The sequence below is a fragment of the Borostomias antarcticus genome (assembly GCF_949987555.1).
Source record: "Borostomias antarcticus genome assembly, chromosome: 1".
NCBI classification, from domain to species: domain Eukaryota; kingdom Metazoa; phylum Chordata; class Actinopteri; order Stomiiformes; family Stomiidae; genus Borostomias; species Borostomias antarcticus.
In genome coordinates this window covers 11,487,180-11,514,679 of record NC_140234.1, presented here as the reverse complement: position 1 = coordinate 11,514,679, position 27,500 = coordinate 11,487,180, and the positions used below count along the sequence as shown (strand labels likewise).

The 27,500-nt window shown below is 44.2% G+C and overlaps 3 protein-coding genes across 3 annotated transcripts in view; 2 read left to right on the top strand and 1 right to left on the bottom strand.

Annotated features, from left to right (window-relative positions):
• The window catches only part of nop53 (NOP53 ribosome biogenesis factor), a 25,314-nt gene extending 10,377 nt beyond the window's left edge, over nucleotides 1-14,937 (bottom strand). Inside the window, exons 1-9 of the mRNA XM_084445233.1 lie at nucleotides 14,720-14,937; nucleotides 14,536-14,612; nucleotides 14,316-14,406; nucleotides 10,255-10,445; nucleotides 9,188-9,243; nucleotides 8,924-9,019; nucleotides 8,675-8,776; nucleotides 2,656-2,811; nucleotides 1,068-1,243 (exon numbers count right to left, since the gene is read on the bottom strand). Of these exons, the coding sequence (XP_084301359.1) occupies nucleotides 1,068-1,243; nucleotides 2,656-2,811; nucleotides 8,675-8,776; nucleotides 8,924-9,019; nucleotides 9,188-9,243; nucleotides 10,255-10,445; nucleotides 14,316-14,406; nucleotides 14,536-14,612; nucleotides 14,720-14,934 (1,160 nt within the window). The 5' untranslated portion in view covers nucleotides 14,935-14,937. The remainder of the gene's footprint in view (nucleotides 1-1,067; nucleotides 1,244-2,655; nucleotides 2,812-8,674; nucleotides 8,777-8,923; nucleotides 9,020-9,187; nucleotides 9,244-10,254; nucleotides 10,446-14,315; nucleotides 14,407-14,535; nucleotides 14,613-14,719) is intronic.
• A 603-nt stretch (nucleotides 14,938-15,540) lies between these two features.
• On the top strand, nucleotides 15,541-18,487 carry LOC311314818 (histone H3.3A). The gene is made up of 4 exons (XM_084445316.1): nucleotides 15,541-15,656; nucleotides 16,499-16,642; nucleotides 16,795-16,948; nucleotides 17,642-18,487. The coding sequence occupies exons 2-4, from the start codon at nucleotides 16,515-16,517 to the stop codon at nucleotides 17,768-17,770; spliced, it is 411 nt and encodes a 136-aa protein (XP_084301442.1). The 5' UTR covers nucleotides 15,541-15,656; nucleotides 16,499-16,514; the 3' UTR covers nucleotides 17,771-18,487.
• Nucleotides 18,488-18,959: 472 nt separating this feature from the next.
• On the top strand, nucleotides 18,960-24,115 carry LOC311314807 (histone H3.3A). Its single transcript, XM_084445306.1, has 4 exons — nucleotides 18,960-19,091; nucleotides 19,783-19,926; nucleotides 20,521-20,674; nucleotides 22,429-24,115. The coding sequence occupies exons 2-4, from the start codon at nucleotides 19,799-19,801 to the stop codon at nucleotides 22,555-22,557; spliced, it is 411 nt and encodes a 136-aa protein (XP_084301432.1). The 5' UTR covers nucleotides 18,960-19,091; nucleotides 19,783-19,798; the 3' UTR covers nucleotides 22,558-24,115.
• Nucleotides 24,116-27,500: the final 3,385 nt, after the last annotated feature.

Sequence of the window (27,500 nt, the reverse complement as noted above, 5' to 3'; positions counted from 1 at the left end):
TTCCTGTAACGTTAGTTATTTTGCTGCAATTGGTTCAACTTCTGTTTCTGGACAAAGGTAAGGGATACAAAGATTGTAGTGAAAGGATGAACGTGTGGAGGCTTGGGGTATAGTCCCATAAAGTCATCCCCACCAGGGTCTTGAACCCCCGTCTCCCGGGTGTGAGTCCTATGATCTGACCACTACTCTACTTGTGCAGTGGAGATCGACAGGTTGATTTTGGTGTCCCTCTTTATTTTGGTGTGCTGGGACTACTGCCTCTTGTGGTGCCAACAGAGAAATGCAGGTCAACATTGACCGGAGGAAGGGAGGGAGTGATAACCGGACAAACGCTATTCTAGGTGCGCTGGCTTACAGCCATGCACACAAAACCACTGCCTCTTGTGGTAGCAACACAGAACTGCAGGTCAACAACCCGACGGAGGGACAACCAGACGTTTGCTGTCTTTGGTGCGTCGCCACGCACAAAAATAGACCAATGAGCGCCTTAGGTTCCGACTATTAGCCAGTGTCTGATTCACTGATCCCGCCCCCGGCCAACAAGTAACATTAAAGGAGGAAGGGTCAAAGACTCTGGCGTTGGCACCGTTCAATACCAGCGCCGAATCAGAATCAACGGAATCAGATTCAATCCCCTGACACCATTTTACAAGGGCTCCGTTGAAAAACGAGCTCAGCGCCACCCAAGACGATTGAGAGAGGTTTAGAGCAACACAGCGTTTTTTCCCCTCTATTCCATAATGATGTTGGGTTACAGCCACACCCGTCTCCAGCACTGGCACAGCTAAAAACCAAGTGTGGAGATCGGTCGGCTAGGCGAGACCAGGGCTGAGTTTCCCCAGAGGCATCGTAGCGCTACGTTCATCGTAAGCTATGGCGTTCATCATAGCGCTGCACTACGATGCCTCTGGGAAACTCAGCCCAGAGGGGTTCTAAACACACATTCAACCCCAGACTACAGCAACACTGGGAGACGAGTGAAGCTAGAAGACCATACATGGGGCTCCTGGGTTCTGTGGTGAGGAGCCCCGGGCCTGGCGTCGGGGGACGGCGGGGCGCGTACTCACTTCAGCCGGCCGAGGCGTCGGGGCAGGGCCTTCTGGGCCTCCCGCTTGGCCCGGCGCTGCTGCATCCTCTCCCGGGTCCTCTGCTCGCGCAGCTTCAGGGACGACTGGATGGAGCGCAGCTGGAAGAGCTGCTGCCGGCGGTCCGTCGACGTGCGCGACTTCCGACGCTGCTGCTCCTGGAGGGGGCGGAGCAGAGGTGGAGAGGGAGGGAGGGAGAGAGCAGAGGTAGAGAGGGAGAGATGGAGGTGGAGAGGGAGGGAGGGAGAGAGCAGAGGTAGAGATGGAGAGAGAGAGCAGAGGTAGAGATGGAGAGAGAGAGCAGAGGTAGAGATGGAGAGAGAGAGCAGAGGTAGAGATGGAGAGAGAGAGCAGAGGTAGAGATGGAGAGAGAGAGCAGAGGTAGAGGTGGAGAGAGAGAGCAGAGGTAGAGGTGGAGAGAGAGAGCAGAGGTAGAGATGGAGAGAGAGCAGAGGTAGAGATGGAGAGAGAGCAGAGGTAGAGGTAGAGAGAGAGAGCAGAGGTAGAGAGAGAGAGAGAGCAGAGGTAGAGAGAGAGAGCAGAGGTAGAGATGGAGAGAGAGCAGAGGTAGAGATGGAGAGAGAGCAGAGGTAGAGATGGAGAGAGAGCAGAGGTAGAGATGGAGAGAGAGAGCAGAGGTAGAGATGGAGAGAGAGCAGAGGTAGAGAGAGAGCAGAGGTAGAGAGAGAGCAGAGGTAGAGATGGAGAGAGAGCAGAGGTAGAGATGGAGAGAGAGAGCAGAGGTAGAGATGGAGAGAGAGAGCAGAGGTAGAGATGGAGAGAGAGAGCAGAGGGAGAGATGGAGAGAGAGAGCAGAGGGAGAGATGGAGAGAGAGAGCAGAGGTAGAGATGGAGAGAGAGCAGAGGTAGAGGTAGAGATGGAGAGAGAGAGCAGCGGTAGAGATGGAGAGAGAGAGAGCAGAGGTAGAGAGGGAGAGAGAGAGCAGAGGTAGAGATGGAGAGAGAGCAGAGGTAGAGATGGAGAGAGAGCAGAGGTAGAGATGGAGAGAGAGCAGAGGTAGAGATGGAGAGAGCAGAGGTAGAGATGGAGAGAGAGCAGAGGTAGAGATGGAGAGAGAGAGCAGAAGTAGAGATGGAGAGAGAGAGCAGAGGTAGAGATGGAGAGAGAGCAGAAGTAGAGATGGAGAGCAGAGGTAGAGAGCAGAGGTAGAGAGAGAGCAGAGGTAGAGAGAGAGCAGAGGTAGAGAGAGAGCAGAGGTAGAGAGAGCAGAGATGGAGAGAGAGCACAGGTAGAGAGTGAGAGAGAGAGAGCAGAGGTAGAGAGTGAGAGAGAGAGAGCAGAGGTAGAGAGTGAGAGAGAGAGAGCAGAGGTAGAGAGGGAGAGAGCAGAGGTAGAGAGTGAGTGAGTAAAATCGAGATAGCGAGAGACTTGATCTTTATTGAGACATCCTCCCAAGACACATCAAACATTAAACAATTTATTAAAACCACAGTTACACCAAACACAACCCCCCCCCCCCCCCCGCGAGTCAGACTGTAAAACATAGATGAGGTGGATGGAGAGAGATGGTTAGCTAGAGACAGAGAGATAACGCCCGAGACTCCATACCTTTATCTTCTCAATTCTCTCCTTCCTCCTCTGTTTCTCCGTCTTCTTCTCCTGCTGGAGCATTGCACCGATGGGAACATCCTCTTCCTCTCCAGACTCTTCCTGTTCCTCCTTCTCCTCCAGAAGCCCTTCCACTTGTTCCTGGAAGACCGTCTCCTGCAGGGGTAACACACACATGAGCAGGAACACAAACACACACACACACACGGGGCAGTAGTGTGAATGAAATTCAAGTGTCACCAAAGTGTTTTGTTTTCCTACTTGACTGCTGTTCTAACTTTGTAGTTCGTTCTCATAGATCAGTCTTAAAACTACAAATTCTTCCTGTGTGACATCACTTCCCTGTCCTCTTCATCCTGAAACTGTGTCACTTCCTTTTTCACGGTATAACCCATCTACCTCGTCCTCAAGTTAACTCACTCAGCCCGGATTCACTTCCTGTGCTAGAGTCCGACTCTGCAGAATCGTAACAGAATAAAACTATTGCCTTCGTTTAAAACCAGCTTGACCGACCACTCAGCGTGTTCTTTGAAATCTAAACTAAACCAAGTAAGATTTTCATTTACAGTAGCTAGTTGCATTACTGTGGTAATTAGTATTGTGACGATACCACGTTTTTTTTAACTTCGATACCAATACAAAGTTAAGCATCACGATACTCAATACTGAAAGAATTTACATACTGATACAAAATACCGAAACAACTGATTTGATACTCGTTACCTAATAGGTCAGAAACAGAACGTCTACAAAACAAGTTTAAATCTTAATTTCATACATATCAGGGCAAGTTGCTAATCTATATGGTTATATTGACTGGGTTTAATGTCAATGTAGGTTATTATTATGCATTATAGACCTTTCCTGAACAATTCACATGTATTATTCTATGAATTGTTCTAAAACGACAAACCATGATTCTACCAACAGGCCATTTACTCCAGCGACCCAATTTTTGACTGGCCGTTCTGTCTGATACTGTAGAGGCACTGTAGTTTAGAACTAGGGCTGACAATAGATTTTTAAAATGAATCTACTTGCATCATTTGTAATTAATTAATTGCATATTTTTTGCTGAGGAAAACACAATTAAAGATATTTCAATTAAAATGCATTACATTATTGTGGCAGACCAGTAAGACACTGAATAGACATTATACAAAAGATGGCTTTAGAAGTCAATATATTGTTTTATTAAATTAGTATTTGCAATATCTTATGTGTAAGGCTATCAATCAATCTGAGCCCTGGTACCATGTCTGGTGTCTGGTACCATAGCAATTCATTTTGAGGCAGTTTGTCCAAGGTAGACTTAGGCCACTTTCATACCTGAATTTGTTCCGATTCAGAGAATAATATGTTACAATGTTGCACTTTGACCTTAGCTCAATTCGTGTTCACACAGCAATATGGACAGAGCAAACGATCTGCTCTGGTTCTGAATACGCCTTCAACACCATGCGCTTGTAAACAGATTTGTGATTGGTCCAAATTTTGCGAGAACCTTGGATTTCTGGAAATCCTTTCTTCGCTGACACCGGTGATCGACCCGTAAACAAAAATGGAGCATCAGCGGCGTGCGTGTATAATTGCGTTTGAGTAGGCATCACGACTGCGGCCCGAGAACAATGTGCTATTGTATTGCATATGATCAGAAGAGTTGTGTTTTTAGCTTTCTAGTTTCAAGAAAAGTCTGGTTGTTTCAAATAATGACATTTCGTGAAACATTTTGTTGTTCGCTAGTAGGGGTGCTCCAAAGAATTGATTCTTGAAAGGATCGCGATTCTTAATGCCACGATTCCTGAATCGATTCCCAACTCCCAAGAATCGATTCTTCTTTTTTTCCTCTCTCTCCTTTCCTCCTCCGTGCTGTTTCGCCACCACCGTTCTCTCTTTCCGGCTTCCGTAGTTGTCGCTGCAACAGAACATGTGCAGCCAGGCATTGTGGCTAGTAAAGGCTATGCTAACGTTAGCAGCGTAGCTCGAAAGTTAACTTGAAAAGAACAACAAGTAGCTCAAACGTTCACAACAGTTAGCTAGTTCGCCTCTACTTGTAACGTTTATCTGGTGTGGCGTCGCATGCAACGTTAGTTGATGAAATCATGGGAAATGAGGACAAGCAAGGAATACAGCCTGCCCCGTCACAGATGAGGGCATCTACTTTCTCTCAGGCAAGGAGCTTGACATGACTCATACCATCTGCAAGAAGGAGCTTGACATGGCTCACACCATTTGCAAGAAGGAGCTTGACATGGCTCACCCCATCTGCAAGAAGGAGCTTGACATGGCTCACCCCATCTACAAGAAGGAGCTTGACATGGCTCACCCCATCTGCAAGAATTACGATTTTATTTTTGAAAGAGGCAAGGTTGTTCTGATAAATGAAAAAGGCAGCTAGCCTAACCCTTCCAATTTCATTTATGTAACTGCATTTTTATTTTTTGTATTACAACCGTTTTCCTTGACAGCACTTTGACTTATATTAGAATATTTTATGCAAGTTCAGCAAACTGTGAATTGAGAAATACTTGGAAGTTGAAGAGAAATACTTTCCTTGTTTTATTAAAGTTCAGCATGGTCACTGAGTGAATTGAGAAATACTGGAAGTTTAAAGTTCATGACTGTTATACTTGAGAGGTTGAATGTCAAGTTCAGCATGCCATTAATAATTTTTTTGTCCAATATAAAACTACATAATATTATACTCTTTATTCTGCTATATTCCACTTTCTTAGCCCATATCGGACTGGAGTAGATCCTAAAGTTTGTCTTTGTAGAAAATCCATTGAGAATTGAGAATCGATTCTAGGTTCTGGAATCGAGAATCGTTTGAATCGAGAATCGATTCTGGAATCGGATCGTGACCCCAGGAATCGGATCGGATCGTGGCTTAGTGGAATCGGAGCACCCCTATTTCGCTAGCAAGTTAAATTGTCACTGATGTCAATAAACATAATATCAAATATCGGATGTTTCTATCGTCCAGGTTATGGGGGTTCTACACTAGCTTATTCACTAGACAGGCAGCAATAGCCAGCCCTGCTCTGCCTGGGACTACATACGGTAGGCCTCAGCAGGGCCTGGGACTAGAGTTTGAAAGCAAGCTGGAGGGTTGGCCAAATAGCTGGGTTAACATTAGGTCAATGTTAGCTTACTCTTCCCTCTCAACTGAAGCTGAGGCTCACTACAACAATGGGCGCAGGCACATCCTCTCCATCACTCACACCAGAGACAGGTTGGACCTACAATAAGTACCAAACTTTGGGGAATTCTAATACTGAACCGTTTTTACCCCAAAAAAGTATTAAAAAAAAAGACAACATTTCAGGATACTGTGTAGTCTCAACACCAGACCCATGAGTGCCTTCTCCTGATACGCTACTTAAGCTACGCTAACTACGTTACTGCAGATCTCTGTGGGTCTGGGACACTTCATGCAAAAATCTGGCGTTCAATTCTTGGCAATTCATTGGTTTTGCAGGAATCCCGGCGACACCAATCAGTAACGATTTTGGCGATCAGCCCCGCTGATCTAACCTGGGCCAGCATCTCTCATTTGCTGCTACGACCTGTGACTCAATTTTGAACCGTCAATACGCCTTCAGAACACCAGCTGGGACAGCGAAACGGCCCAGACTCTTATGTAGTATGCGGAGCGCAGCGATTCAACATAAGTCTGGAGAGAGACTACATTTGACCTACAATAAGTACCGAACGTTGGGGAATTCTAATACCGAACCGTTTTTAACAAAAAAAAAAGTATTTAAAAAAATAAAATGCGCGTTCAAAACCACTGTCGCACCCACATTAGGACTATTTATTTTCAATAAGACTAAGAGCCTATAGGCCGCGCGCTCTGTGCCGCTCCATGCTGCTCCTTTCTGAGGTGATCGGAAGTCTCGGCGCGTGAAGGGATTTTTTCTTCAGTGAGCGGCATGAGGTTACAACGAAAGATAGGTAGGCTATTGACGCTCAAATATTACCATGGTGTTAACCAGTGTTTGAATTGGGCCAAACACTGGTGCTGGCACCTAGGCCTACTCCTCAAAATGCCTAGCCTACTGTCTAAAATAGATGTTAGTAATCTAAGTGCCGTTATAGCTACAGTTAGACGTGCCGACAGCTCCTGCCCATCTCAAGCACGTTGGAAAAGCCTTTGGTTTTATAATTCCCTGATGACAACTAGCGGATCCTATAACCTAATATAAATACAATTTTCCAGATGGGCATACGACGATTTTTGAAGAGGAAGAGAGAGGAGAATGATGAGACCAGTCAGGTAGGCTAGGTTATTGCCGGTTTATTTATATAAAGTTTATTTACCATGTGTAACAAGTAGGTATATTGGAATTCTTGTGATCGCTTGTCCTTACCTTATCTATACCGTATCTCATGAGCACTAATCATTCCAGTCCTGGGTACGCAGCTAGACATTTAAAGATTCCCAAACTGGCAATTTACTATCCGAAGTCTCCATCATCCTCCTCTACTTATCCCATCCAATCATAGATGACTGTGTCCATTATGTATGTGATAGGCTATGATATGGGATATGAGGGAGGGATGGAGCTCAACCTGATGCCCTCAGTTCCCAGAGGGCCGTTCACACAACAACCCCCTGAGTTCCATGGCTGTCTTCACATTCTCCGAAGAGAATACTGTGAGCGCAAGGATGGAATCATCACTGGACATGGATGGCTGGAGTAACACTAACCCAAGCTAACGGGCTCAATACTGACGGGTAAGGGGGTGATGGGATAGAGCAGCAGGGTCCAGTATCATGATATGAGTGGGTGAGATGGTGGGGGTGATTTGGATGAATGGGCAGGGTAAGAAGGTAAAGATTGAAGGTAGGTGAAAGGGTGAGGGTCAGGGAGACGAGTGACGGGATGAAGAGCAGAGGGAAAGGGGTCAAAATTCCTAGCCTACTGTCTAAAATACATTTGTTAGTAATCTAGGTGCCGTTATAGCTACAGTTAGACGTGCCGACAGCTCCTGCCCATCTCAAGCACGTTGGAAAAGCCTTTGGTTTTATAATTCCCTGATGACAACTAGCGGATCCTATAACCTAATATCAATGCAATTTTCCAGATGGGCATACGACGATTTTTGAAGAGGAAGAGAGAGGAGAATGATGAGACCAGTCAGGTAGGCTAGGTTATTGCCGGCTAGCCATGATTCACACCGGGGGATTAAGGAACAAGGCAAGCTACCTGTAGTAGGCTAACAGTTTTGCCCGCTTCCCAGGGACCAGTAAACTCTGGTCGGGCAAGAGGAATGCCTCATGCTGGTGTCAATAATACATGATAAATTGGCCGTGTGTTGCTAACGTTACGTAACGTTATCTGAAAATACAGTTTGAGCCGAAGTGGAGCTGCTCCATTTGAGCTACGCGCTGCTGTCTGTCCGTCGGTCAGTCAGCCCTTCAAGCGAGTGTTGTCAAGGAGACATAAACCACAAGCGCGAGTAGGTTCTGCAACTTTCGTGCGAGTCAGGTGCAGCGCTGCCTGATGGATTGTGCAACGGTCTTTTTGGCTGGCAGAACTAACACTAGCTTGCGTTAATGTTCCTCCAGCCACCTAAAAAATGCCAATCAAAATAACAGAAAACAGCAGCTGTTACAATTATAACAGCTGCTGTTATAATGGTAACCTACAATACATCTGATTAAAATATGTCTATAAACGATATGATTTATTAAGTGCTTGTGTGGTTACTGTTTTATCCCGTCCAGTTACATGTAATTAATTACATTTTAAGCTCTAGGACTTTACCAGCCTTACGAGAAGTTAGGCCATCTTTATAGGCCTACTTATAGGAAGGGGACAGGAGAGAGGAACAAGGGAGGAAGAAGGGCGGTCTCCGATCCCCCGCTTTGGTTTCGAAATCAGACTTTTTTTTCACACACCACCACACCAAGAGATCAGTTCCACAGGAAACACTGCCGTGTAACACTAGTTGTAATAGGTTGTAATAAGCGCTAGCTGGTGACTTTTGGGGGAAATCCCCTAGAGCTCACCTCTGTGACGAGGTCCTCCCTGTTGACAGCCAGCTGCCTCTCCACCCTCTGCTCCTCTTTCTGCTTCTTCACCTCCACCTCGTGGGCCTCCAGCAGCAGAGCCTATAGGGGGGGAGGAGCAGTCAGTCAGTCAACCAACCAAATCAACACTAGCGTTTTAGACTCTAACCCGAGTGTTTCTTGATCCCATATTGGGTCCGACGCAGAAGCAGCTCGGGGCGCCTGCGGTGTCATGTGTTAGCTACCTACCTGATGAGAGAAGAAGTCTGGGTTGTAGGAGCCTCCGGGAGCAATGATCTCCACCGCCGGCAGGACAGACGGCTTCTCATTCATCTTTTCTGGTCGCTACGGCAACAGACAGGAGCAAGGGTTTAGTAATTGAACTGGTAGGCACATCTAATCTTCACACAGACACCGTTGGAACCAGCAGTGATTTCCACAGCTCCGTTTGTTTATAGTAACAGGCTGTACATGTCACAGACGAGTCTTAAGCCGAGAAGAAAAGTCTCTCACCTTGACACGCTTCTTGCCGGTCTGTTCCAGGAAGTAGGGGTCGGCTGTGTCTTCAGCTGCGAGGACACGTTAAAGAAACACACGTTAGCGTGCACTGTAAACAAAAGACGCAATTATTTGTGCCTATAGCCATCTGCTCTATCATAACTTGTGCCCTGCATGGTTGAGCTCCCCCAGGCACGGCCCAGGGAAGACGTGGGAATAAGCAGGACGCCCGTCCTCACCAGCCCAGGGGCCGGGGGCGGAGCTTGTTCTCACGTTGGGGTCACAACTAACTTGAGATGCATTCAGAAAAGGGTTTCCATATCCGTCGTGCGTCAAAGAGCAAAGTCCTACGCCGAGTTCCAGATAGGATTTTGAGCCCGTAAGTTACGACTTCAAGTCACGACTCAACTTCATAGCGTTCCAGGCCAACTGTCTGAATGCGTGGCATTCTGGATAAATGTAAACAAGCCGATATGGTAAAAGCTTGAGATTTGGCACATTGTCAGAGCTGGCAAGCTAAACATTGTATGCCTAACTTCGCTATGCTAAGAAATCGTACGTTACATTTTATTTATTGACATCGACTTTTCGCCGTTTGCATGGTCACGTTCAGGTTTACCTTAATGTTAGCTAGCTATAGCTATCTCGTCAACATATTTGGGCATCATTACATACACATAGCAGATTGTAGTGCATAATCATTTGTATTATTTTGATAACAATGTACAAATTTACTTTACGTTGCCCTAAAATTCTTTGTCGCCATACCCATGGGGGCTGGCATCTTGCTTAGAGGGCTGTGTGATGTCAGAGAGCGCAACTGGGAGTACATCGATCTGTACGAGTTCACAGGAGGGAAGTTACGGGTTTGACTGCCATTCCAGTGCATTTTCACATGTAGAAGGTCGAAAAAATACGAGTTATGCGATAAACTGTATATTTAACTACTGCCGTTCTTGGCGAGGTCTCCCTTGAAAAATAGATCTCAATGGGACCCTCCTGGTTAAATAAAGAATAAATAAAAGAATCCTTCCTTCTCCTTCTCTCTCCCTCTCTCCCCCTCCTCAAAACTATCCACTCACTCTCTGCCCCCCAAAGGTCAAAGAAGGGTCTCTCTGGATGATTGTTGGTCATTGGCTGCTTCTTGGTCCAAGGCGTTGTCGTCCTGCGATTTAACAGCCTCTTCTGTCTCTGCGGTAACTTGGCTCTGGCGACCTGCTGCTCAGCCTGCCGGCGCAATTTCTTGGCGTTGGGTTGCTGGTAGGCCAGGACACTGGAGGGGAGGTGGAGGAAGTGGTCATAAGGCAACAGGAATTCTTCACACAGACAACACAAGCCAACACCAATGGGTGCCTATACATCTAGTACTTTTTATGTTTAACCTGAGGCGCCAGATGGTTTGCTTTGTGTAACCATCTGGGAACTATCTGTTGGAAACTGTTGGAAAAGGGCAGGCACTTTCAAAAATACTTGGCAGGCGATTGGTTGAACCATCTGTCTATCACCATCGATCACATGCTAAATTCAACTTCTCCTCGCCCAGCGTAGTCGTTTGTACTACCTTTTAGAACACTGCTTGGCTAGACCGTTTTCCCATCAAGCACAAACGGATCTCTACGGAGAATATTCAGACTGATTTTTTGCGCAACAAAAAAAAAAGTGAGCTCACAAGATCAGGATGGTCTCATGAGGCGAAAACTCAAGTCCAAAGTACTTTAACTAGGCTACTATAAACTATAGGCTACTATAAACTATAGGCTACTATAAACTAGGCTACTATAAACTATAGGCCACTATAAACTATAGGCTACTATAAACTAGGCTACTATAAACTATAGGCCACTATAAACTATAGGCTACTATAAACTATAGGCTACTATAAACTATAGGCTACTATAAACTATAGGCCACTATAAACTATAGGCCACTATAAACTATAGGCTACTATAAACTATAGGCTACTATAAACTAGGCTACTATAAACTATAGGCCACTATAAACTATAGGCTAGTATAAACTAGGCTACTATAAACTATAGGCTAGTATAAACTATAGGCCACTATAAACTATAGGCTACTATAAACTATAGGCCACTATAAACTATAGGCTACTATAAACTATAGGCTACTATAAACTATAGGCTAGTATAAACTATAGGCTACTATAAACAATAGGCTACTATAAACTATAGGCTAGTATAAACTATAGGCTACTATAAACTATAGGCTACTATAAACTATAGGCTAGTATAAACTATAGGCTACTATAAACTATAGGCTACTATAAACTATAGGCTACTATAAACTATAGGCCACTATAAACTATAGGCCACTATAAACTATAGGCTACTATAAACTATAGGCTAGTATAAACTATAGGCTAGTATAAACTATAGGCTACTATAAACTATAGGCCCTTTGACACCCAGAAAGCCCCCTGTACTTTTCCACCGGGGGAAAATCCCCTAGAACTCTGTATTCCCTAGAATCAAATCAAACTTTATTTGTATAGCGCCTTTCATACACGGAGGCAACACAATGCGCTAGAACTATCCATGTAGATGGCCTTCAGACTGCGCTTTATGCAGTTTAGTTTGAGAAATCCCCGCAATGCTCTGCCGTAAACATGGAAGTGTTTTGGTTGTGATCACAGACTTATAAACCTAATGTCTATAGGCATTGTTTCCATCAGATGTCTTAGTTACAACAATATTGAACAATATTGAACTAGGAAAGCAGCGCCTGTGTGGGGGATTGATTCCGTTTTAGAAAATTAATTTGGAAAATCAATGCGATCGCTAAACACTAGGGCTGTCTTCGACTCAGGATTTTGTGATTCGACTCAGACTTGGTGTTCAAAGCGACGCGTCGAATCGTCGATGTGTTTTTTCTCTTTCTCCTGGCTATCAGAAAATCACTTGACATCAAGTTTCCGTGATTATTTTGGTTAGGCCTATATTGGTAGCCTATAGAAACAATCAATTGTTGCCAAGGCACATTTCTGAGTAGGTTAGGGTATTTGAAATCAACGAGAATGACAGTTACATAATTACAGCATTTTAAATAGCTAGAATAGCCTGGCTATCGGTTTGTGGAATAAGATGGAGGGATGCTTCATTTTGTTCAATCTTTTTCTGAACGAACTTTCGTCCATTTAGGTTATGCTTGAATAGCCTTTATTGGGCTATTTTACCTTGATTGGTGTTTATTATTTTCCGTTGAACAAAAAAGTAGAATAAAGTTTCAAAATAAATTATTAGCCTTGCTCATATTTCCGCTCCTCTAAAATCCTCTCCGCTGCCTCCGAATGTGTTTGATAGCTTGTTTCAAGTGCAGCCCATCCCTCTTTCTTGCATTGTCCATAGTTTGGACCACTAATAATCGAGATAATTAATAGACAGGTTATCAATATCTTAAACATTTTGTCTTCATATCCATTTTGTGACATGTCGGGAGATTCGTTCCCCCCCATATGTCTAGGCTGAGGGGAGACCGCCGGAGTCGGGAGAGCTGTGAAACTTTCAACTCAAAATTGCAGGCTGCACAATAAAATACACCTGTTTTCTTGTTAAACATGAATCATCTAGCATTGTCCATCTACTTCGGATGCCCCATGTTTTTATACAGTTTCACATATCCTACATTAGGGTTGGGCAATTTGACGATAGTCTCCTCAACTGCGCATTTGAATGCTTGCGCGAATCGGCTCATAGTTGGGCAGCAGTCAACAAGGAAATGTTTTGGCTGTCACTAAAGCATTTTCACAGACGTTAGAGCTCAAGCTGTCTATGGGAGACCCTATTTTTACCATTGGATATACAAGAAGATTGATTTAGGAAAGCAGTGTGATATTCCATTTGGGAAATGCACGTGATTGCTGGCGCATAGTAGGCTAGGCTAGGCTACACGCTTAGCGGAGGGGAGAGGGGCTCCCTGCCTTCTTCCCTCTGCTATATCAGTCTTAACTCTTCTTTTACAGCCCAACAAATAGCTACGGTAATAGCCTAGGTCTAAAACGAATGATTGGCCTGTCCTTGATCTTAGTCCACCTCCTAGTCCTTGACAGTGGAGCAGAAATCGACTTAAAGAATCTCTGTCGACTTAAGGGTCTCCGACTGATGCTTCGACGCGTCGACTTTCAGGGGGCAGCCCTACTAAACACAGATGCTTTTTGTAGCATAGTGAATTTAAACATATCACCATTGAAATAAAACTTTGCCAGCAGGCTTTCTACTCAGCCAATCAGAAATGTTAAGCATTGCCGCCCAACCCACAAAGTAACTTCCCCCCGGCAAGAGCACTACCTCGCAAGCAGGGGCTTTTTAGGGCGTGTAAAGTCCCCCATGCACCCGCTCATAGACCCCGCCGCCTTTGGTGTGAACATGGCGAGTTACCCCCAAAGGTTCATAGTTCATGGGGAAAAGTATGGTGGCCTGAATGCCCCTTATAATACTAGTGGTTGGAGATGGAGCATACTGGAGTGGACAGAACAGAAAGTTTATTTACCATGTGTAACACGGTAGGTATATTGGAATTCTTGTGATCGCTTGTCCTTACCTTATCTATACCGTATCTCATGAGCACTAATCATCCAGTCCTGGGTACGCTGCTAGACATTTTAAAGATTCCCAAACTGGCAATTTACTATCCGAAGTCTCCATCATCCTCCTCTACTTATCCCATCCAATCATAGATGACCGTGTCCATTATGTATGTTATAGGCTATGATATGGGATATGAGGGAGGGATGGAGCTCAACCTGATGCCCTCAGTTCCCAGAGGGCCGTTCACACAACAACCCCCTGAGTTCCATGGCTGTCTTCACATTCTCCGAAGAGAATACTGTGAGCGCAAGGATGGAATCATCACTGGACATGGATGGCTGGAGTAACACTAACCCAAGCTAACTGGACATGGATGGCTGGAGTAACACTAACCCAAGCTAACGGGCTCAATACTGATGGGTAAGGGGGTGATGGGAGAGAGCAGCAGGGTCCGGTATCATGATATGAGTGGGTGAGATGGTGGGGGTGATTTGGATGAATGGGCCGTGTAAGAAGGCAAAGATTGAAGGTAGGTGAAAGGGTGAGGGTCAGGGAGACGGGTGACGGGATGAAGAGCAGAGGGAAAGGGGTCAAACTCACTCTTTGGGTGCAGACACAAGAGAATCATGTTGTAGGATCAGGTCTATCCTCAGAGGCTTCACTGCTTTCCCGTTCTTCCCTACCTCCGGTTCTGGAAGACCACACAAACAGAAACACTGGTAGCTGGATCATATGAGGCCCCACAGCTACATACAGAGTGCTAACGTTAGATATTAGCTAGCTAGCTTGCTGATTATAGCTAGCCAGGCAATTACGTTACCTTTCAGGGCTGGTTTCTTCTGTTCCCCAACGTCCAAGAAGAATAGACTTTCGTCGGACCTCTCGGCTATCAGACCTCTGTTAAACACATTTAATGTTGGTAGTTAATGCATAGTTACAGTTTAGTAACAGGCAGAACTGGCTAGCTCGGTTGCTACTGCTATTGACCAGAAACGCATGCTTACCCCGTGGCCCTTTCCTGGAGCCTCACGTCGTCCAGAAACTCTTCAACATCTTGGATATCGCTGTGTTTGTTCCAGCTCTTCTTCTTGTTCTTATTCACACGCTTCCTCCGCCCGCCGGTCAAGTCGTCGAGGTCAGACGACGGTTTTAAAGACGGTTTTAAAGCCAGAAACCCGGGTTGCCCGGCTGCCACGCGCTTGACTCTCCTGGCCGCCATGCTGGAACACAACACGTGACGTCTGCTCTTCCTCAGAGCCGCTTCTCTATATCCACTTTGACTTGAGCGCCACCTGCAGGATGGCTGTTGTAAATGCTTAATTACATCCAGACTCATTGCAAGTCGATAGCGATTTACTGGTAGCTGATATAGTTATATCTGAATTCTCCGTATCCCTTCTATATCAGTTCTTCTACGGATATATATGTATTTATTTCTACACACATTCTTACAATATTACTAAGGTTGGGTTTTCTTGTCCAGGCGTAGGCCTACGTGACAGGTTGTGATTTAAATCAAGTAATTGCTCGATTAATGTATGTAGGCTATAGCAGATTACTTTATTTACATGGATTGTAGAGTTGGGGGTCAGGAGTACTGCAATATCTATATCACAGATTGTGTGCTGAATAGAATTCTCTACAGAATAAAATAGAATAAACTTTTATTTGTCCAACTTCTTCAGGAGTTATATGCAGTTTTTTTCTCATGCATTTATATAGATATCAAAATGATCATATTTCAGACCTAATTCAACAGGGAAGGTCTCATGTTACATGTAGCCAACTGACTGACGCATGTATGTTGCAGCAGATGCATTGTGGGAAACGCACCACTATTCATTATTTTTTCTGTTTCCAGCCCTTCCTCCACTGTTGAGAACAACGCTGCAGAGCAGACTAATTTAAAACTAACTCATCTCTCTCTATTTTGTTTAGAAGGTAAGTGTTTTTATTAAATTATTTTCTAGCAGTTTTTTATTTCATAATTTTATTTTTTATTTCTGTCTGTTTGACACATATATTTGGAGAAAGCAAAAAATGTCAGACCGGTGGCTGAAAAGCTTGCCATTATCTGCCTCGAACGACGACCAAAAACACATTTTTATTCGACTGCCGTCGAATTTGCCACGGTATTGCGCCAAATCTAAGGGGTCATCTGAGAACTAAAGTTAACTGATAGATTCGGCAGAGTGTCTTGCAGTGACTATTGAAAAAGTTATTTACTTTCGCTGACAATATTCCCAGCTACGTCGTAGTAATTATCACCTCTACTACATCCAAGGTCTTAATTTTCCTTCCTCTTCTCTAGCAGCCATCGTCCGTCTTCTCCAATGTGTTAGGGGCGGGATTACTTTAATGTGCGATCGCGATCATTGGTCAAAAGGAGGGACGTGCAGGCTGTGATTCGCTGCCGCAGCTGTACATTTCGTTGCATGCTATTTACAATCCTGGGTGCCTTGGATACTGTGTTATGATACAATCGAAAAGTTGTGAGGTTCTGATGGCCCATGCATTCATTTCTCTACAGTATTAACACTTGGGACTCAAAAATAAATAAACCATGCCTCAAAGATGTAGGCTATGTTTTCCAACATAATAGTTTAATATAAGATGGAACAAAAGCTTGTGCACATCACATCCACACCGATTCTTAGGAACCAATGAACATGAATAATTATGTAATATCTACTGATATAAATGTCTTGAACTGCCCACATTGTATGCTTATAGTCTATAGATGATTTACAACATTTTATAACAAAGGTATCCTTCTATTGCAGCTGATCTCCAGAAGCTATGGCCCGTACCAAGCAGACCGCCCGTAAGTCCACTGGAGGCAAAGCCCCTCGTAAGCAGCTGGCCACCAAGGCTGCCCGCAAGAGTGCTCCTTCCACCGGGGGGGTCAAGAAACCCCATCGCTACAGGTGAGGGACAGGGATGTACACATAGTATTTAGGGCTGTTACGTATTTCATTTACTTGATTTATTGGAAGAAAATTTGTCACACCGCCTGTGTATGTTTAATGTTTTGCTTTACTGTGTGTGTGTGTGTGTGTGTGTGTGTTTTCCCGTCCAGGCCAGGTACTGTGGCGCTGCGTGAGATCCGTCGGTACCAGAAGTCTACTGAGCTGCTGATCCGCAAGCTGCCCTTCCAGCGCCTGGTGAGAGAAATCGCCCAGGACTTCAAGACCGACCTGCGCTTCCAGAGCGCCGCCATCGGAGCCCTGCAGGTACCTACTGCCAGAGAGACTTGAGCCATGCACACAATTTACAATGTTCTCCCAGACCCACGTTTTACCAGCATCCGTGTTCTAACCTAGACAAAATACTTTTACTACAAGTATGTTTTATCCTTATTTTATATTTTATGGCTGAGAAATAATGCGTTTAAAAAATAAATCATTATAAAATTTCGGACACATTATGGTGCATCCCTACATATTGAGAAGGTACCGCATCCACAAGGCCAACTCTGAGAGGCACCTCTACCCTCAGGCCATCCAGATCCTGAACGAGGACATTGCCTTGGCCAGCTCATTGCTCCCCAATTACCCTCCGATCTCACTACTCGCTCACCTGGGACTTATTCAGCAGCTACAGTACATTCAGTACCGCAGCAGCATATATTTATAGATATAAGGTCACCTGCTAGTATGCATATCTCCTGTACATTCTGTAAATACTCATGTGTGTGTATATATATATATATATATATATGTGTGTGTATATAGATAGATGGATAGATATAATACATATAAATATACATTCAACATACATACAAACATATAAGATACATATAAAATACTGTCTTACTTTACTTTTTACTTAAGTACAGAGTAGTCTGCAGTATGTGACAAATAAAACCAATTTGACTTAATTGCATGTTAACGTCGTGCCTGGTCTCTCGTGTGTCCCGTGTGCAGGAGGCCAGCGAGGCGTACCTGGTGGGCCTGTTCGAGGACACCAACCTGTGCGCCATCCACGCCAAGCGCGTCACCATCATGCCCAAAGACATCCAGCTGGCGCGCCGCATTCGTGGGGAGCGCGCTTAGACGACTCACTGATGTTCTTCACCTCCCTTTCCTCTCTTTCACTTGTTAGTAGCTTGATTTGAATCGTTTTGATCGTGACAAGTAAAGTGTGTAGTCTTGTTTATTTTAGACGTAGCATAAGACTTTGTTTAGATAACTTGTTATCCACATGCTTTCATGATGTTGAACTAAAACACACACACACCTCAGATATGATGATCTCACGGGAGTAGCTAGTCGTCTGTGTGGTAAAACGTCTTGTGCTGTTGTAAGTGGGTTTGCATTTAAAAACTATGGCTGAATCTCAAAAGTTTATATTCAATTCCTCAAGTTTGCCTTCCTTTGCTTCTCTAAACGGATTGGAGGTCTGAGGAGAGGCAAGGAATTCAGGTGAACACTTTTGGGACCCAATCTCAGCATAACCATGAAATATCATCCTCTATTGACAAACACTTGTGGGATTGTTCTTTTTTGTAATGCATGATGTTCACACAAATAACCTCATAGTTATTTTGGTGTTTTATACAACTACAGTGTATTTCTACTGTTCATATAATTAAATTGAAATGGGTTCATGTTCTCAAATTGAAATTACATGCTTATAAAATGACTCATAAAGAATACAGAGGCCGATATGTAGCATATTTTGTTTTATTTCGGGTCATTTGATTATTTTTTTTTTTACTTGTGTTCCTCTCAGGTTGACGTGATACCCTTTTTTTTACTGGCTTTGATTTTTTTTATATATATATGTATAATTTTGGAAACAAACATATTTGTAAAATCCAGAATTCACATGCAAAGGTGATAATAAACCTGTTGTTCCTTAAATGTGTGTTGTCTGGTTTATATTGAATAAGATATTTTGTGACAAACCTAAAATTTTGTTCATATTTACCATGGGAAGCCAGACATTATTCTTGATGAAGTTTGAATAAAGCCCAACAGAATACATACAAGTGAAAGTCAAAAACAAAATACAAGTGTAACTACAGTCATGCAACATCTGCTTTTATATCAGGGTCCTCCGTGCAGGTTGCCACATTCATTTAAATACATGCTTAGCCAATAAGGCCGAGATTCAAAGAAGATCAGAAATAGAAAATAACAAATTAAAACCTTAATGGATTAGAATACCTTTGGTGTTTTTACAACACGTTGAAGTGATACAAAGTAGCGAGCGAAACATTGTATACACAGTTGCATTCTGGGAGACATGATTGACACAGCGGCCATTTTCCCGCTGGACGATTCGTTCCCATTGTGGATACGAGAAGGAAATACAGACCCGAGCAGGCAAGCTGAATATATCTCCCACCTTTTAAACACACTTTTCCCACAGGTAAGTAATTGCAAATATTCCACTTTTATAATAAAAGTAAACTTCACGTTTTTAAAGTTCCGAATTGACTAAATTCTGGTATGTTTTGGTGAGAAATTAATGCATTTTCGTCGTGGAGAAAAATAACAAACACCAGCACTGTCGAAAGGACGGAGAATCGCAGTCTATTCTACTCCCCTACAGACGGGGAACACTGGGTTCAAATTCTGCGCGTGTTCCGTTCGGTCTTACGCAGTCTTGGGGGGCTGTTCTCCGCTTCTATACACATAGACAAGTTCCTTGAGGTGTTTGCTTCAATATCTTAGCGATATCTGAAGCAATGGTGTATCCGTTATTTGTTAAAATATCAAAGTTTGAGTGGTAGTTCTTTGCTCCTCTGCTCTGGTTCTTTATCCCGGTTGCGCATCAAACAGACGCCATCATCACAGCTGAGTGGGCGGGGCCAGCAGCAACGGTGGCGAACTGTAGATCCCGCCTCCACTCAGTAGGCCACGTTCTGATAGGCCATTGGTGTGTGTTTACATAATTAGATCAGCCATTCAACCAATGACATCATTTTCCTTTGTTGATTGATGGCATTTTGTGGGTTTGTCCTCTGTAGTCAGTGGTCTCTACTATGTCACTACTGTTTATGTTTTGCAGAAGTGCCAGCTAATCACATGTATTTGTTGGATTTTCACTCTCTCTCTAGCTGATCTCCCAGAGCTATGGCCCGTACCAAGCAGACCGCCCGTAAGTCCACTGGAGGCAAAGCCCCTCGTAAGCAGCTGGCCACCAAGGCTGCCCGCAAGAGTGCTCCTTCCACCGGGGGGGTCAAGAAACCCCATCGCTACAGGTGAGGGACAGACACTCACGGGACGCATTCCATTCCAGATACATGTTTCCTTCCACGTGCCCTTATTAACTTCCTCCCTTCACAGGGCTGGGCATGCCTGGACATGTCTCCTAGTAGCTTCTTAAATGAAAGGATTGGGTCTGGATGTAACAAACATTGGAAAGACCTGTAACTTTTTTTAATTATAATAGTTGTATATTGCATTTGTTTTGTTGATTTGTTTCTGTGTAAACTCGTCATCACTGTAAATAAGGGAAACCTCAGTCCTGCACGAGTATAAATAAAGGTTTGAAATTAAATTAAATGTGGCAGACTTGTGCTCAGATGTTCCCAGTCCCATCAGATCTGTGAATGGGACTGAATGAGGTCACATAAGAGGAAATAAGTCTTTGGAATGGAACACTTCCACAGACAGAAAGGTGTTAGTTATTGGATAGATCCTAGCGAGATGATAGTTGCTTCACCCTTTCTTCCTGTTCATGCGATGATACCTAGATATAGTCGTTTTTGGTGTCTCACACTTAAACAAACTGTTGTATTATGTAAGTAAGACAATGTTTTTAACTTGATGTGTGTGTGTGTTTTCCCGTCCAGGCCAGGTACTGTGGCGCTGCGTGAGATCCGTCGGTACCAGAAGTCTACTGAGCTGCTGATCCGCAAGCTGCCCTTCCAGCGCCTGGTGAGAGAAATCGCCCAGGACTTCAAGACCGACCTGCGCTTCCAGAGCGCCGCCATCGGAGCCCTGCAGGTACCTGCTGCCAGAGAGACTTGAGCCATGCACACAATTTACAATGTTCTCCCAGACCCACGTTTTACCAGCATCTGTGTTCTAATCTAGAAAAAATACTTTTACTACAAGTATATTTTATATTTTATGGTTGAGAAATAATACATTAAAAAAAACTAGAAAAACCGTGTAGCGGCCAAATGCCTCCGCCCAACAATGCAAGTTGCAGTTAACCTAACTAACCCTAACCCTAACCCTGACTAACTGCTAACCTAACCCTAACGCCAATGCTAGCTAGCTAACACTAACTCTAATGCTAACGCTAATGCTAACTCTAATGCTAGCTAGCTAAAGCTAGCTAAAGCTAGTTAAAGCTAGCTAGCTGAAGCTAGCATTAGGTGTTAGAATTAGCGTTAGCTAGCTAGCAGCGTTAGCGTTCAAAAGTGATGTCACAGTGACCTTGACCTTTGACATTTGAATACCAAAATCGAATCCAATTAATCTAATTATGTCCAACTGGACATTTGGCCAAATATGTACAAATTCCGTCAAGCCGTTCTTGAGATATCATGTTCAACAGGCCAAAAACACCTTTTGTAAGGTCAGTGAACCTTGACCTTTGACCCCCACAATGTAATCAGGTAATCTTTGAGTCCAATGGGACATTTTACCCAAATATGAACAAATTCTGTTAAGCCTTTGAGATATTGTGTTCATCAGACCAAAAACACATTATGTGAGGTCACAGTGACCTTGAACTTTGATCATTGACCCCCACGATCTAAGCAGTTCATCCTTGAGTGCCAGTGAACATTTGTACCAAAGGGGAAGAAATTCCATCAATGCGTTCCCGAGATATTGCATTAACAAACATCGGACGGACGGACGGCCAACCCTAAACCATAATGCCTCCGGCCAGGCTATCGCTTGGCGGAGGCATAATAAACCATTATAACATTTCTGACACATTATGGTTCATCCCTTCATATTGAGAAGGTACCGCATCCACAAGGCCAACTCGGAGAGGCACCTCTACCCTCAGGCCATCCAGATCCTGAACGAGGACATTGCCTTGGCCAGCTCATTGCTCCCCAATTACCCTCCGATCTCACTACTCGCTCACCTGGGACTTATTCAGCAGCTACAGTACATTCAGTACCGCAGCAGCATATATTTATAGATATAAGGTCACCTGCTAGGATGCGTATCTCCTGTACATTCTGTAAATGGGTCAGTGACAAATAAGGGTGGGAAAGATGAAAAAAATAAAATTAGTGGTTACACCACTTAGACATTTTTACTCAATAATTCTCTCGAAATGAATTAAAACCACAACTTTTTAGGGCCGGTAGTCAGTAAAGAATGTATGCAAGTAATCTTTACGTTTATTTTCAAATTTTAACCAAAGAAATTTAAACTTAACCAAAAGGACACAAAAAAACAAGCGTCACGTCTTTGACCCAAATACACGTGTGTGTATATATCTATATGTGTGTGTGTTTATATATATATATCTATATACTGTACATGCATACATACATACAGATAGATATAATAATACATATAAACATCTATCGATCTATCTATCTATCTATAAATAAAACCACCATACATACAACATACATACATACAAACATATAAGATACATATAAAATACTGTCTAACTTTACTTTTTACTTAAGTACAGAGTAGTCTGGAGTATGTGACAAATAAAACCAATTTGACTTAATTGCATGTTAACGTCGTGCCTGGTCTCTCGTGTGTCCCGTGTGCAGGAGGCCAGCGAGGCGTACCTGGTGGGCCTGTTCGAGGACACCAACCTGTGCGCCATCCACGCCAAGCGCGTCACCATCATGCCCAAAGACATCCAGCTGGCGCGCCGCATTCGTGGGGAGCGCGCTTAAGAAGACCCACCTTTTAATCTTTTATCTCTCCTCCTCCTCCTCCTCCTTCCACTCCACCTCCCCTCCCCCTCACCAGTCTGTCTTCCCCTCCTCCTTCCTCCTCCTCCTTTCTCTCTTCTGATGTTGGTAGTGTTTAGAGAAACAATGATTATGATAATAAGAATAAAGTGTATAGTCGTGTTTTCTTAGTGCTCTCGGCAGCAGACTTATAGGGTACTCTCTTTTTGTGCATGTACCTGCTAGTGGCTGATCAGACCTCCCCACTGCGCACACATACATACATACATACATACATACACACACACACACACACACACACACACACAGACACACACACACACAAAAGAACAGCCCGAAATGGAGTGATGGTGTAGAAAGGCGCGAGATGGGGGCTTAGATTGACAGAGAGGTAGTGCAGACAGGAGGAGGGGTTCAGGTGTTTGTCTGTTGGGGAGACCGTTCTCTCTTTGCATGGTGCTAAAGCAACTGCCCCAGTCCTCTCCTCCTGCCCCCTGCACTGCCCCCTAGCCAGGGAGAGAGGTCCAGAATCAACCCCTGGTCCCCAGACATGTTTAGATCTGGGAGAGATGGATATGTGAAAGCTAAATGGCAGTCATGCCGCCTCTCTCTTACAAGGCATCGGTGATGTCCGCCATCTTGCATACACCTGTCCAGACTTTTCTGATTGTTTGTAGAAAGGTCAGGGGTCGTTCCTGGGCAGATCACCTGTGTCTCCATAGTGAGTCTGGGAAGTCTACCCCCACTCTAGTGTGTATCTGTGTGTCGGGAGGATTCTGATTGGCGCAGCACATTGTATACAATTCTCAACATCTGGAGCAGTTGTTTATTATCATTACTACAATATTGATCATTGATATCATTTGGTTATTGTCAGTTTTGTTTTATGAAATGCTTAACATGCATTTTTTTCATAGCAGGCAAATATTTGTGAATGATACGAAGATGGGGGAGAAATGATTGAATATTAAATTTTTCTACAAAAAACAAAAACAGATTTGATGTATTGTATCTACAGCTTGTAACATTATTGGTTTGTTCAGGCTCACGTGTAGCTCCTCCCCTTCCTTCTGTCTTTGTAATCTCCAATTGGCTTCAGCGACTAACAATTTTGCCAAAGCTTTGAAAACCCAAGTGTGATACAAAAGCAATCCGAGCAATATTTGTACTGGTCTCTTCTGAAAGGACCTCATAAGAAGATGGTCTATGGGGACATCCAGGGCGGGTCTCCTACAAACCAAAAACAAAACCAATCAAATTTGATGATGAACAGTAATATTTGACAACTGAGGTATTTAAGTGATTGTGTTTGTCAATGTCCTGCACTCCATGATTGAGACAGAATTCTGCACCCCCTCCCCCCCCCATCTCTCCTCCAGATCCATCTATCAGTGTACTGGTTCTCAGGTCGAAGTGTCATCCCCACCTTTTAACTTTTATCTTTTCTTAATTTGATTTTGAAATGTTCAGACAATGTTTCAATAAAAGGATGTTTGTAATTTCCAGGTTTCTCATATAATGTGGTAATAAATGGATGTTACACACACTTCAGGCTCTCCGCTCTTCTGTCCCTCTGTGCACACTCACTGAGCCGTGGTTATGCGGGAGGAATATTTCACTGATCTCTGACATTGTAATGTAGATCTCAAACTTTACTTATGAGATAGGACTTTATTTATCCCCTCATGGGGAAATTAGGCGTTTCAGCATTAAAACAATAGACAGGTTGGAAAGAAGAGAAAACCAGATCCAGAGTGACACAGAGAAGACACTAGGGGCGGCCGTGGCTCAGGAGGTAGAGCGGGTCGTCCGGTGGTCGGCGGTTCGAATCCCAGCGCCGACTGTCCACATGTCCAAGTGTCCTTGGGCAAGACGTTGAACCCCTAATTGCTCCCAATGAGCAGGCTAGCACCTTGCATGGCAGCTGCCACCATTGGTGTGTGAATGTGTGTGTGAATGGGTGAATGAGAGGCCTTCATTGTAAAGGCCTTTTTTGGGGGATAAAAGCGCTATATAAGTGCAGTCCATTTACCATAGATAAAGGGGGGGGGTAGCAGCATAAAGAGGGATATCAGGGACTAAGTGCACCCATATGTACAGTAACTGCAGTATAGATCAGAATGAGATATTTATATATGTACCTGCATTATAAACTTTAAGTCAAGAGCTTGAAGCCATTGACCATAGTAAGCAGCATTGTTTGGTCAAGTATAACTGTCCTTTCTTCCTCCATGCTCACCCAAGAGGTTATAGGTTTCGAGCCCATGCCTTTCTTTCCTTCGTTGACCATTGACACAAATGTCCACTAGATGGCAGTAGAGGACCACAACCCTCACCTGGGCCAGGAAACCAAGCCACACCGGAACTCATAATAAAGTGACGACCATACTGTGACTGCATAAATGTTGGTCCACCATAAACTTTGTGTATTAAATATGCAGAGTACAGAACTCATTGTATTGCCATTTCTTCAGAGATTGATCACGTGAACTAGTGTAATATTTAAGGATTAGGACTGACATAGCGATAGGCAGGCAAGCAGACAGACTGATGAGTAACTTAGGACAGGAGGCCAAGGCAGGACAGGCAGGGCATGACAGGACAGATAGCCTACCAGACAGACAGACAGACAGACAGACAGACAGACAGAGGAATAGGAGAGGACGACAGATAGACTTAGACATGGACAGAGTAACAGATTGTAAGAGTGATGGACAGAGCAGAAGCAGACAGACAGACAAGGGAAGCCAGTCAGACAGGCAGGGTAGGGCCGGTCAGCCAGTCAGACAGGCAGGGTAGGGCCGGTCAGCCAGACAGACAGGCAGGGTAGGGCCGGTCAGACAGGCAGACACGCAGGGTAGGGCCGGTCAGCCAGACAGACACGCAGGGTAGGGCCGGTCAGACAGACAGACAGGCAGGGTAGGGCCGGTCAGACAGGCAGACACGCAGGGTAGGGCCGGTCAGCCAGACAGACAGGCAGGGTAGGGCCGGTCAGACAGACAGACAGGCAGGGTAGGGCCGGTCAGCCAGACAGACAGGCAGACACGCAGGGTAGGGCCGGTCAGCCAGACAGACAGGCAGGGTAGGGCCGGTCAGACAGACAGGACACAGCAGGACAGGACTGACAGACAGGTAGACGCTGGCCTGCTCCCTAGTCTATATACATCTTCTCCTACTCAGGAATAACTGACCCTCACTCCTAGTTTCCACCGCGCCTGACCTTCCAATCTGGACACTGGATCAGTGTCCTGTCCAATTACTGTCAAGCTGTCTCCACACCTTACCAGTGTCTACACTCCCGCAGACATACGCACGATGCATGTACACACACACACACACACACACACACACACACACACACACTCAGGTAAACAACCATTGGAGACAGTAGACACTGAAACAAAACAAGAGGAGGCAACATCAGCGCATCAGTTTTATTCAAGTAGAGAATTTAAGGTTCAAAGACATTACAAATCAAATAAGAACATCTTATTACCATACTCACATACCATACACCTGTTAATAGCATTAATAATGATCATGATAATTATTATTTTAAATGATAATGATTTAATAACTTATTTAAAAATTTAAAATGTATGTAGTGTATCTTGCATGACTTACCTCCAGCATGATGTCATAGAGACCTGTGTTCTGGTAATGTTCTATCATTACCATGTGCATGTGTAGGATTAACAACCAGCGTTCAGTTTTTATGCTCCACATATCTGGAACAAACTTCCAGAAAACTGCAGGTCTGCTGCAACTCTCAGTTCTTTTAAATCAAGACTGAAGACTGAAGAATAATCATATAATTATTCATTCATACACTGCACTGTTACTTTTATTCCTGTATTTTATTTTCCCTGCATTTTGTTTTAAATGTCCTTTTTTTGCATTTCGTTTTTATATGACCCTTTTTGTGTTTCTTGCACTTTGTCTTGATGCGTTTAATGTCTCATGAAAAGCACTTTGAATTGCCTGGCTGCTGAAATGTGCTACAAATAAACGTGCCTCGTCTTGCCTCACCATACAGGTTGTGCTCAATTTGCAGAGCATCTGTGTATTTACTGCAGCGGTTCTACTCAGAACATACAGAACATCTCTGTATCCACCCACTGGAACCTCGGCCTTAACGACAGTCAGCCCAGAACAACCCAGAGGCCTGATGGATGAGTCTTCAGGGGTCTGGGAGCTGTGGGAGGTCTCTATGCTGATGTACCGTCTATGTAGCTGGTTTAGAAGACGACCGGTTGGTAGTCTGAACTACTGCACGACCATCTGAGTGGTATCGGGCTCCTCTTGTTGTCAGATAACATGATTAAGGTGAGCAGATCTTAGTGAGGCTTGCATGGTTGACCCTCATCTGGTAGACCTGGTCTCATAAACCCTGGATATCACATTACACTACACACTGGTCTCATAAAACCTGGATATCACATTACACTACACACTGGTCTCATAAACCCTGGATATCACATTACACTACACACTGGTCTCATAAACCCTGGATATCACATTACACTACACACTGGTCTCATATCACATTACACTACACACTGGTCTCATATCACATTACACTACACACTGGTCTCATAAACCCTGGATATCACATTACACTACACACTGGTCTCATAAACCCTGGATATCACATTACACTACACACTGGTCTCATATCACATTACACTACACACTGGTCTCATAAACCCTGGATATCACATTACACTACACACTGGTCTCATAAACCCTGGATATCACATTACACTACACACTGGTCTCATAAACCCTAGATATCACATTACACTACACACTGGTCTCATATCACATTACACTACACACTGGTCTCATAAACCCTGGATATCACATTACACTACACACTGGTCTCATAAACCCTGGATATCACATTACACTACACACTGGTCTCA